The following is a 12,942-nucleotide window of genomic DNA, read 5'->3' on the forward strand; positions in this document are numbered from 1 at the left end:
CTATATCGAGGAGTGGTGAAAGTGGGCATCCCTGTCTTGTTCCTGTTCTTAGGGGAAATGGTTTCAGTTTTTGCCCATTGAGTATGATGTTGGCTGTAGGTTTGTCATATAAGGCTTTTATTGTGTTGAAGTATGATCCCTCTCTTCCCACTTTGCTGAATGTTTTTATCAAGAAAGGGTGTTGGATTTTATCAAATGCTTTTTCTGCGTCAATTGTTATGACCATGATTTTTATCTCTCAGTTTGTTTATGTGGTGTATCACATTTATTGATTTGTGGGTAGTGTACCAACCTTGCATCTCTGGAATAAATCCCATTTGGTTATGGTGTATGATCTTTCTAATGTATTGCTGGATCTGATTTGCTAGAATTTTGTTGAGGATTTTAGCATCTATGTTCATCAGGGATATTGGCCTGTAGTTCTCTTTCTTTGCGGTGTCTTTATCTGGTTTTGGAATTAGAGTAATACTGGCTTCATAGAAAGAGCTTGGAAGTGTGCCTTCCTCTTGAATTTTTTGAAATAGTCTGAGGAGGATAGGTTTTATTTCTTCATTGAATGCTTGGTAGAACTCCCCTGTATAGCCATCTGGACCAGGACATTTGTTTGCTGGAAGATTTTAATTACTGCTTCAATTTCATCAGTAGTTTTCAGTCTATTCTTAGTTTTTTATTCTTCCTGATTGAATTTTGGAAGCTTGTATTGTTCTAAGAATATGTCGATTTCATCTAGGTTGTCCAGTTTTTTGGAATAGAGTTGTTCATAGTATTCTTTTACAGGCCCTTGTATTTCTGTGGATTCTGTTGTTACTTCATCTTTTTCATTTCTGATTTTGTTTATTTGGGTATCCTGTCTTTGTTTCTTGGTGAGCGTGGCTAGAGGTTCATCAATCTTGTTTATCCTTTCAAAGAACCAGCTGTTGGCTTTATTGATCTTTTGTAATTTTGAGGGGTCTCTATGTCATTTATTTCCACTCTGATCTTTATTATTTCCTTCCTTCTATTTACTCTGGGCTTTTCTTGTTGCTCTCTTTCTAATTCTTTAAGGTGTAGGGTTAGATAATTTATTACCATTTTTTTTTTTTAGGTAGGCCTGTAGAGCTATGAACCTCCCTCTCAGGACTGCTTTCACTGTGTCCCATAGATTTTGGATTGTTGTGTTTTCATTGTCATTTGTTAACAGGATTCTTTTTATTTTTTCTTTGATCTCTTTGGTAACCCAATCATTGTTTAATAGCATGCTATTTAGCCTCCAAGTGTTTGATTTTTTTCATTGTTTTTATTGTAGTTGATTTCTATAGATTGCTTTGGGTAGTATGGATTTTGTGATCTTTGGGTAGTATGGACTTTATGCCATTTTCTTCTGAGAAGATGCTTGATATTATTTCTATCGTCTTGAATTTGAAGAGGCTTTGCCTGTGTCCCAATATGTGGTCTATCTTTAAAAATGTCCCATGAACACTAGAGAAGAATGTATAATCTGTAGCTTTGGGGTGAAATGTTTTGAAGATGTCAATTAATTCCATCTGATCTGGTGAGTTGTTTAGGATTGATGTTTCTTTGCTGATTTGTTTAGAAGATCTATCCAGTTGTGTCAATGGGGTATTAAAGTCCCCTACTATGATTGTATTGCTCTCAATATCTCCCTTAATATCTTCCAGAGTTTTGTGGGTTTTTTTTTAATGTATTTGGGTGCTCCTGTATTGGGTGCATATATGTTTATCAGAGTCATATCCTCTTGTTGAATTGCTCCCTTTAGTTTTATGAAGTGGACCTCCTTATCTCTTATTATGGTCTTCACTTTGAGGTCTAATTTGTCAGATATAAGTATTGCTACTCCAGCTTTTTTTTCATTTCCATTCACCTAAAAAAATTTTTTTCAATTTCTTCACTATCAGTCTGTGTGAGTCCTTTGTTCTGAGGTGGGTCTCTTGTAGACAGCAGATATATGGGTCATGTTTTCTTATCCATTCAGCCTACCCTATGTCTTGTAACTGGAGCATTTAATCCATTTACTTTTAAGATTATTATTGATAGGTACTTGTTTGTCGCCATTTTTATTCTTTATGCCTGTGTTCCTTCTTCCCTTCCTATTTCTTCTTTTCTATAGCAGTCCCTTTAGCATTTCTTGTATTGCTTGTTTGGTCGTAATAAACTCCCTTAGCCCTTTTTTGTCTGTGAAGCTTCTGATTTCACCTTCAGTTTTGAATGACAGCCTTGCTGGGTACAGTATTCCTGGATTCAGTCCCCTGCTTTGCATCATTTTGTATATTTCATTCCATTCCCTTCTGGTCTGATGTGTTTCTGTTGAGAAATCAGTTGATAGTCTAATGGGAAATCCCTTATAAGTAACTTTCTGTCTCTCTCTGGCAGCCTTTAAGATTCTTACTTTGTCATTGGTGTTTGCCAATTTAATTATGATATGTCTTGGTGTGGATCTTTTTGCATTCATCTTCTTGGGACACTGTGTGCTTCTTAGACTTGTGTGAATTTTTTCTTTACAATATCAGAAAAGTTTTCTATCATTATTTCTCCAAACTGTTTTTCTATTCCTTGCTCTGTTTTCTCTTTCTGGCACCCTTATTATGTGGATGTTGTTTTCTTTTGTGTTGTCCCAAAGCTCCCTTAGGCTCTCCTCTTGCTTTTTAAGTTTTTTTTTTCCCAGTTGCTGCTCTGATTGGGTATTTTTTCCTACCTTGTCTTCTAGCTCGCTGATGCAGTCCTCAGCTTCTTTTAGTCTACTGTTGATATTTTCCATTGTGTTCTTTATTGAAGATATGTCATTCTTCATTTCCTCCTGGTTCTTCTTCATTTCCTCTTAATTCTTACACATGTTGTTGAATTGGACTTCCATCCTTTTCTGCGTCCTTATGATCATTGCTCTGAATCATTTTTCTGACAAATTCCTTGCCTTTATTTCCTTTACTTCCTTTTCTGGTGATTCCTCCTTTTCTTTCATTAGGTGGCTGTTATTTGACTCCCCATTTTTGCTATTCCTCTGTGTTTTTTTCTATGTATTAGATCAAACTTCTATGTCACCCAGATTTTTTTGAGTTTGTGTTACATAGTAGATGTTTTGTGGAACCCAGTGTTGCAATCTCTCAGGTCTTCTGGGCTGGGTATTCTCGGGACGCCCCTTCCTTGGGATATTTGGATTCTCTTGGTGTAGTTGGGTCTTGATTGTTATTATCCTGTTTGTGGATGGAGTCTCCTCTCAGGATGTCTGCTGCTAATGTGGCTCACTCTCTACCACCTTGACCAAAAAGCACAAAATACAACTCAATAAACCCAACACAGAAGGAACAAAACATGAATGTATTCACAACACCAATAACTCCAATAAAAGTTACTACCAGAGCAAAGAGCATTAGGAGACAGAAAAGAGAGCAAAAATGATGGTGAGAAAAGAAAAAAAGGTAAAAGAGAAAAAAAAGAAGAAAAAAAGGGGGAAATATACATATATGTGGAGAAAACTCCACAAAACAAATAAATAAAATAATGCAAACAACAAATATCCAGAAAAAAGGGGGGACGGAATCTGTGGAGGCAGAACCTATTTCCAGTAAGTAAGGTAAAGGAATTGAATGAATAGGGGAATGGCCACAGTTCAGTATAGAGGAAGTAGAAAGATAATGACTGGATAAAAATAAAAGTAAAAGATAAAAAAATCAATAAATTAAAAGGCAAAAAAAGAAAAACATATTGTTCCTTTAATCTACCTATCTATATATTCATCTGTTTTTGTAAAAGGAGAACAGAGGGGAGAGCAGATAGGTTTGAGTTCAGTGAGTAAAATTAATTAAGCAATTAGGAGAACAGAGTAAGAGAGAAGAGAAAAAAAAGCATAAAAAATTGGCTAGCAAAGAAAGAGAAAAGAGAAGAGTGCATGGACATGGAGCAGGGGAAAGGAACTTAGATATATGAGAAAACCAACAGAGACTACAATAATAATAATGCATCAATAAAGCAGATAAAGAAGATCAATTTTTTTACAAGGAGTAAAAAGGAGAGAGAAAAACTAAAGTAGGAACAGGAAAAGAGAAACAGGATGATAAAAGGGAGAAGTGAGGAAGAAAAGGGTTGCAAAAATATAACATAAAGTAAAATAATGTTAAAAAAATAAAAATAGAACGAAGAAAAATAATCCAAAAAAATGAAACATTAAAAAATAAAGAAAACATTTTTTTATTTCTTAAATAAAAGATAAAAAATAAAAAAGTGAAGTGTCATTCGCTTCAACCGAGTTTTATTGTCCCATGGGGGCTGATTTAAGACCCCTCTCTACTGTTCTGTCTGTCACTTCTCAGTTTCCTGTTAGGTAGTCAGTGCTGTGTTTGTTACCAGCGATTCACCTATTCTCTGTGTCTGTCTCCAAAACCTTGGTTGCAGGCAGGAGGGACCAAACTGGCAGCTTTGTTTGTCTGCCTACTTTCAGTTGTATTTACAGAAGCATCTATTTCTGACACGGGCTTTAGGTGGGGGTGTTGCTGTATTAATTTCCGGGACCAAACAGCCCCTCAACCTAGTCCCTGAGGCTATTCAGATTCTTTGTTTCCTCTGCAAAGCTCCATGCCGGGTGTAATTGCCCATGGATGCTGGGAGAGGCTGGTTCCTTAGGAGAAAAATGGCTGTGCAGGTTTGGAGGGTCCAGAATGTCCCAGTGCCAGATTCCTGGTCACCTCTCCCTGCCCTGCTCCTCTCCACAGCCTCTCCCCAGCCTCCACAAAACTGCACCTTCACTAGCATTGCAGCCTCGGTGAGTGTTTCTAATTGAAAGGCCTATGAACTGGGTTTAGCAAGTAAAAGTAAGGAAAATGTAAAGGCAGAACAGCTGTGCCACTGAACTTTTCTCTCCCCCTGGTACTGTGTGGCTAGGGCAGTTCTTCAGTCTGCCTTTTTGGGTGCAGCCTCTCGTGGCTCTGGACTTAAGTCTAGATTCCCCAGGTGCCAGCAGCCCTGTGGACCCCCTTCCACAGTCTAGTGTTACGTGTGACCCCAATGGATGCGGACTTGGTGCAGCACAGGTTCCTTCTGACCCTTTCATTCTGGTAGTCAGGCATCTCTCTCTCCAGCCCAGATCCCCGATCCTGCTGTTCTCCAGGTGTCCTCTGTCCTTTCTGGCCACAGATTGTCTCACCAGCTGTGTCTAATTTACCAATTATGGGTGGATGTTATTCGATGTAGTTGTTTCTTCTATCTGCTCCGTGAGAAGGTGCAGGACACGTCCACCTATTTGGCCACCATTTTGTCTCATTAGGCTATACATTTTTAATAGCCCTTTGCAAGCATGTGTATCTAGTAATTCATAAATGTATCTCTCAGAAGCCTATTAATTATGCATTCTCTTCTCATGGTTATTGCTAATTTTTAATAAATTAAAATGGATATGTCTGAGTAATGATTTACCTTGCATTTATTTATTGACATAAAAAAGTTCTGAGAAGTACTGATTTAGAACAAAAGACTTGGTGAGAAGACTTGAAAGAATGTGGGACTGTGAGGGAGCAGGAATGAAAGATGTAAGCTCTAAAGGCACAATTACACATAAAGCTTGTTGAGGGCACTAATTAGTTACCTAACGCTGTGTAACCCATTACCATAAACTTAGGGGTCTAAAACAACACACATTTATTCTCTCACTGTCTGTGGTCAGGAATGCAGATACAAGTTAGCTTGGACCTCTGCTGTGGGATCTCTCTCAAAACGGCAATAACGGTGTGGGTTAGGCTGTGGTGGTCTCAGGTAAAGGCCCAGCTGGGGAGTTCCTGCTCCCAAGCATGCATATGTGATTGTTGTCAAGATTTGGTTTTTGAGGGGGACTGAGGGCTTCACTTCCTTGCTTGCTGTTGACTGGAAGCTTTCTTCAGATCATTGTCAAATAGGTCTCCAATGAGCAGAGGAAGCACATTTGTGGAAGGACACAGAGAGACAGACAGAAAGATAGAGAGAGACAAATAGATGAAAGTTGCAATTTTTTATGTTAATATTGGAAGTGACCTTTCATCACTTTGTAATATTCTCTTCATTAAAGGCAAGTCCCCAGTTCTAGCCCACAGTAAAAGGGAGGGGATTATACAGGGAGAGAGGAACCATTGAGGGGCATTATCAAAAAAGATAGCCCTGGCAGCATCATTTACTCTTATTTGACATTCCTTAACCATTTTATGACAGTGCCAAGCACATTGTATTGTCCAATATGTGTCTGCAGGATTGAATTAGTTATAAATCTTTATGCCATAAACATGAACTATATTTTATCAAATATACTTAGTCATTAAGAAATTTCTGATCTTCCAGAATAACTTCCTAAGTCACAGTGCATGTCAGTGTAAAAAGAATCTCATCTAATACAGGTTATGACTAGCTGAGTGAGCTCTCATTTACTATTTTTAGCTCATATACAGAAATAAATATCCAGGTTCTAGCCAATTAGACTTTTTTTTTTTACCCATGGAGATATGAGCTCTTGTATTCTAAACTTAGATCTGCAAGCAAATACTATATCAGTAGTATACCTAGTATATATTTTACCTCTTTTTTTAAATCCTCACCCAAGGATATTTTCCCCCATTGATTTCAGGGAGTGTAAGTGGAAAGACAAGAGGGAGGGAGGGAGAGAGAGAGAGGGAGAAGAGAAACATCAATTTGCTGCCTCCTGCATGCACCCCAAACAGGGCCAGGCATTGAACCTCAATGGTACATGACCTGACTAGAACTCAAACTGCTGACCTTTCAGTGCATGGGGAAGATGTTCTAGCCCACTGAGCCACTCCTGCCAGGCATTTTGTTTGTTTGGTTTTTTTTAAACTATAACTTACTGATACCCTCCCAGCTGTTAACCATATTGTTTTTCAGTTCATCAGGTTTATTCTTCTTCACCTTATTTGAAAACCTGTTTGTAACTTTAGGTAATACCTATACCACTGTATGCTCTTGCATTAGCTTACTTGTCAAGCCATATTAAAAATGAAACCATAGCCCGGCCAGCATGGCTCAATGGTTGAACAAAGAGCCAGGAGGTCATTGTTTGATTCTCAGTTGGGGCACATGCCTGGGTTACAGGCTAGATCCCCAGTAGGGGGCATGCAGAAGACAGCTGATCAATGATTTTCTCTCATCATTGATGTTTCTATCTCTCTCTCCCTTTCCAGTACTCTCTCTGAAATCAATTTAAAAAAAATTTTAAAGCAAAAAAAAAAAGAAAGAAAAAGAAACCATAGGCAGCAATATCTCAAACATCTCTCCTAACAATATGTTTACGGATACATCTCCTAGGGCAAAGGGAACTGAGGAGAAAATAAACAAATGGGACTATATTAAAATAAAAAGCTTCTGCACAGCAAAAGAAATTATCAACAAAATGAAAAGGGAGCCCACTGCATGGGAGAACATATTTGATACATCTGACAAAGGTTTAGTATCCAAAATATATAAGGGACTTATACAACCTAACAAAAGGAAGACAAACAATCCAATTAAAAAATGGGCAAAGGACATAAATAGGCACTTCTCCAAAGCTGACATACAGAAGGTCAAGAAACATATGAAAAAAGGTTCAAAGTCACTGATCATCAGAGAGATGCAAATTAATATGACCATGATGTATCACCTCACACCTGTCGGAATGGCTACCATGAACAGATCAACAAATGACAAGTGCAAGCAAGGATGTGGAGAAAAAGGAACCCTAGTACACTGCTGGTGGGAATGCAAACTGGTGCAGCCACTATGGAAAACACTAAGGTGTTTCCTCAAAATATTAAATATGAAACTGACATTTGACCCAGTCATCCCACTTCTAAGAATATATCCTAAGAAACCCGAAACACCAATCAGAAAGAATGTATGTACCCTTATGTTCATAGCAATACAATTTACAGTAGCTAAGATCTGGAAAGAGCCCAAGTGCCCATCAATAGATGAGTGGATAAAAAAGCTGTGGTACATTTTACCATGGAATACTATGCAGCAGTAAAAAAGAAGGCTCTCTTACTCTTCAAGACAGCATGGAGGGACCTGGAGCATATTATGCTAAGCAAAATAAGCCAGTCAGAGAAAGACAAGTATCGCACGATATTACTAGCATATGGAATCCAATGAACAAAATAAACTGATGAACAAAATAGATCCAAAGATATAAAAGCATGGAATAAACTGTGGAATTTCAGAGGGCAGGTGGGGGAGGGTGGGTGGGAAGAGATCAACCAGCGAACTTGTATTCATATATGCATAACCTAAGGATACAGCCAATAGGGTGGTGAAGTCTTGGGGTGTGGAGAAGGGTTAGAAGAGGTCAGTGAGGGAAAAGGGGAAACATATGTAATACTTTCAATAGTAAATATTTTTTAAAATGTAGCTTTCAGTTCTTTCTATAATAAGAGCTTAAAGAGAAAAAATTAACATAATTTAGACTTGCTCCCTACATTTACAAGACCATTTTAGTTCCTTTCATCCATAGAATCCTTTACGATAGAGATCACCTTCTATTTCTTATCACTTGCAATTAAGCACAGGGCAAAATCCAGGACAGAAATGAATAATTAACTCAAAATTTGAAAACAATAAATATTATTTCATTTTACTTTGCTTACATTTATGAATGGATATACAAACCTCAGAAACATATAAACAAATATCAGAACACATATGTTCTTCATAAAAATTTGAGGAGAGTAAAAATGACTTTACTTTTTCCTAAGAGCAAGTTCTCTGTTTGCCATGACAGACCCTGCTGAAAAAGATGTTTTCTCTTCAATGTTTTATTTGTAAGAAAGAGAGAAGTAACATTTTATTATCCCAAAGATTTAGAGTAAAAAAAAATGATATCAATAAGCAAAAATGAATTAACTGAGTACTATGCAAACCCCAAAGAGCATTTTACAAGCGGGTACAGCACCAATTATCTTATTATCTCACCCTACTCTCTGGGTGAATAGTCTAAAAGCCTAAAATTACAGTTGATATTTGATTTCTTGGCTTCATTTGCAAAATGGAGTCGTTTTCTCTTTTGTGAATGCCATAAACACATGTTATATTGTTTAAGAGGAACAGACCTTATTTTGTTATGGTATTTTTCTCTTTTTGTCCCCCAGGTCAAAGGACCTTTTTTTTCTTAATTAGTTTTGTTGCAAATTGATGTAGCACACCGTGTTTCTGAATGATTTGCGATGGTCCTAAGTACCATTTGAGTAGAGGCTTTTTGGCATGTCATTTGTTAAGAGACCAGTTCTGGAGAAGGTCCTTCAACTGACCAGATGTGTCGTATTGAAACAGATTGAGGGCCTGCCAAAACACCATTTGCTGCCAGCACTGTATATTGTAGGGGTGCTCACCACCCTGTTACCATATTTTTGCATGTCTTAACATTGCATAAATAGGCAGCTGTTCTGTATTTAGAATATAAATGAGTCACCAGCTTGCTCTCCCTGGAGGATTTACCTGGAAGAAGGAACCACAAACCTCTTCTCATCCCCCTGCCAGAATGTCACATTGAAATGCACACTTCTCAGCTCATTCAAAAGCAAATCCTTAAGCAAATAAATCACACCTTTCCTGCCAGTGAGACAAGAGAACCTTGCTAAAATGGAACACATTTCCTTAGCAGTGAAAGCTGCAAATTAATCAGCTTATAAACTGAGAGCGAGCCATTTGTGCTGAACACTTTCTTACTGCTCCTTCAATAGGAGACAAGGTTCTCTAATCTTCTAGAGAGTCCTGACTTCATTAAGATGGAAAACCCTGTTAAAGGAGGTTTTGCAAGAGACAAGAAAAGCCCTAAAGTCACTCAGTTGTCTCTCTGCGGTTATTCTCAGGACAGGGGATTTCTATTTATTTGGAGAGTGACAATGAGCCTGGATACATGGCCCAAGCAAGAAGCAGAGTGATGCCCAGCTGGAGTTGCTCAATGCTTGAGCATTGACCTATGAATAGGGAGGTCATAGTTCAATTCCTATCAGAGCACATGCCTGAGCTGTAGGCTCCATCCCCAGTAGGGGCCATGCAGGAAGCTGCAGATCAATGATTCTCTCTCATCATTGATGTTTTTCTCTCTGTCTCTCTCTCTCCCTTCCTCTCTGAAATCATATATATACTAGTGGCCCGTTGCACTAAGATTCGTGCAATAGGCCTTCCTTCCCTAGCTGCCAGCACTGGTTTTCCTCCGGCACCCAGGACCCAGGCCTTTGGTCCGGCCGCAGCAGCGAGGCTTGGTTTCTCTGCTCCAGCTGCTCCCAGACCCTCCTTTTTTCCCCCCAGCTCCTCCAGTGGAGGCCAGGGATGGCTGGAAGCCTGGTTTGCCCCGGTAACCCAGGCCCCAAGCCACTCCTTGAGCGGAGCCCAGGCCCCCAGCCCCTCCTTGAATGGAGTCCAGGGCCTGTGAGAAGCTTGGCTTCCTCCATCGCCGGGAGCAACCCAAGCCTCCTGCTCGCTCCAGCTCCGTGGCTGCCGCCATCTCCAGTCGTCTTCAGTCTTCGTTCCGCACCTGCATATGCAAATTAACCACCATCTTTGTTGTGTTAATTTGCATAGTCGCTCTGATTGGCTGGTGGGTGTAACGGAGTGGCGGAGTGATGGTTAATTTGCATGTTTCTCTTTTATTAGTGTAGATATATATAGCAAAGTGCTGAAGTGGGCCTCATTTCAGGACACCAAAGCTGGTTGGTCTAATGCACATTTACAGCAGGTGATTTACATAACAGGCTAGCACAAGGTGACTAATTTTTATTTCAAATAGCTTGGCCAATATATAAGTATACACATACATGTGCATACCTATATGTATGTGTGTGTATTATATATATATATATATGTGTGTATATATATATATATGTGTGTATATATATATATATGTGTGTATATATATATATATGTGTGTATATATATATATATGTATATATGTATATGTATGTATGTGATCTATACTAATAAAAGGGAAATAAGCTAATTAGACCAGACATCTTATGGATGTCCTTCCAGACAAAGCTGAAGCTGAGTCTCAGGTAAGCCGCAGATGGCGGCTGCTGCTGCAAGGGCTGGACTGAGGCTCAGGCAGCCACAGCGGCTGGCAGTGGCAGCAGCAGCGGCATGATGGGGGTGTCGCCTTTCCCTGATCGGCCTGGTCACCTCCCGCAGAGGAGCTGTCAGTAAGACATCCCCTGAGGGCTCCCAGACTGTGAGAGGGGGCAGGCTGGGCTGAGGGACCCCCCCCTCCCAGTGCACTAATTTTCATGCACTGTGCCTCTAGTATATACATAAACACACATCTATATTTGTGTAAGTATATGTATTTGTTTTACCCATAGGCACACTTGTCAGTGTTGGAATATCAAAGAATAAAAAAGTCAAGGAAGTTAGGGAAAAGAGAGGCAGTTGAGGTATGTGGTATATTAACTGTTATCAACTATTTTTGTGAATGTTTGCCCTTATTTGCTAAATAAACTCAGCATCCTGCAATCTGATAGGAACAAGTTATTTCTCCAGGCTTTTCAGGTTGCCAGCAGAAGGAAAGTGCGCACGGATAGATAGGTGACATTTGGAGAGCCAGCCATGCCAGATTTTCAGAGGTTACAGCGGAGGTCCAACCTGCTGTTCTCCTAATGAAAGGAGGGAAATTCAGGCTGCAAAACTGCTATAAGGGATATCTCTGCTCCGAATGTCACGCTGCCCAGATGTCGCTCGGCAGGTGGAGATGCAGAGAGAATGAAAATGTAGCCCTGTGTGTGTGGGTGCTAGTGTGTTGCAAGGGTGAACAATGAGTCAATCTTCTGAAGTGTAATGAAAACAATGTGGATCATGTCCATATTCATGTCAGGAGAAAGGCCTTTCTCAAAGATTTCTCACTCACTTCCCCTCCTAGATAGATATGCCTTCATGTTCACAGACCATGTGCACACAACTTGTTCAAGGTTCTAAGTATAATTTGACCATTTATTTTAATATATGTATATACACATATGTATGTGTGCTTTTTAAATAGAAGATAGGATCATACTACATAAAGTTTTGTACTTTGAGTTTATTATAAATAGTGTAATTATTTATGAACTATATCATGAACATTTCTCACCCTATTTTCCTTAGACTTACCTTATTTTTAAGTCAGATTTTTAGCAAAGGTGCATTGTCACAGTTATTCATTTTCCTGTTGATGAACACTTAGGTTGACTCTAGGTTTTGTAAGTTGGGCATGCTTAAGTAGTCACCCTGGCAACTTTTTTAGGACCAAGTAAATGAGTCTTCAAGTTACCTTTGTAAGAGATGTGACTGTCATTGAATTTTCTTTCACTACGATTGTTTTCCTTCAGTGTTACGCGATGACTTCCGGCAAAATCCCACAGATGTTGTGGTGGCAGCTGGAGAGCCTGCCATCCTGGAGTGCCAGCCCCCCCGAGGTCACCCTGAACCCACCATCTACTGGAAGAAAGACAAAGTTCGAATTGATGACAAGGAAGAAAGAATAAGTGTGAGTGAAATTAAAATGAATGCCTAAAGAACTGAATCTCAAGTCTTAAAATTGATATATTTTATTTTATTCTGTGAATAAAATTGTTGAACTGCATTTGAATACTAACTACCTTTTTCACTGTATTGAAAGGGCTGAAAAAGGGAAACCAAAAACAATAACTTTGGAATAAGGTTTCAAAGACAAAAATTATATAAATCAAGTGTACATAATAGATCCAGAGACATAGAAGCATGTAACAGACTGTCAAATCTCAGAGGGAAGGCCAGGGGTGGGTAGGTGAGTGGGAAGAGATCCCCCAGCTCCTCCAGTGAAGGCCAGGGCTGGCTGGAAGCCTGGGTTGCCCACGGTAACCCAGGCCCCCAGCCACTCCTTGAGCGGAGCCCAGGCCCCCAGCCCCTCCTTCAATGGAATCCAGGGCCTGTGGGAAGCTTGGCTTCCTCCATCGCCAGGAGCAACCCAAGCCTCCTGCTCGCTCCAGCTCC

General features: G+C 39.5%; 1 protein-coding gene across 8 annotated transcripts in view; it reads left to right on the top strand.

The window, feature by feature from the left end:
- ROBO2 (roundabout guidance receptor 2) overlaps positions 1-12,942 on the top strand; it is a 672,125-nt gene that overhangs the window by 467,187 nt on the left and 191,996 nt on the right. For all 8 annotated transcript variants that reach the window (XM_005867326.2, XM_014540612.1, XM_014540614.1 and 5 more), the window contains exon 3: positions 12,300-12,457. In XM_005867326.2, the coding sequence (XP_005867388.1) occupies positions 12,300-12,457 (158 nt within the window). The remainder of the gene's footprint in view (positions 1-12,299; positions 12,458-12,942) is intronic.

Source organism: Myotis brandtii, unplaced genomic scaffold, assembly GCF_000412655.1.
Source record: "Myotis brandtii unplaced genomic scaffold, ASM41265v1 scaffold249, whole genome shotgun sequence".
Classification (NCBI taxonomy): Eukaryota; Metazoa; Chordata; class Mammalia; order Chiroptera; family Vespertilionidae; genus Myotis; species Myotis brandtii.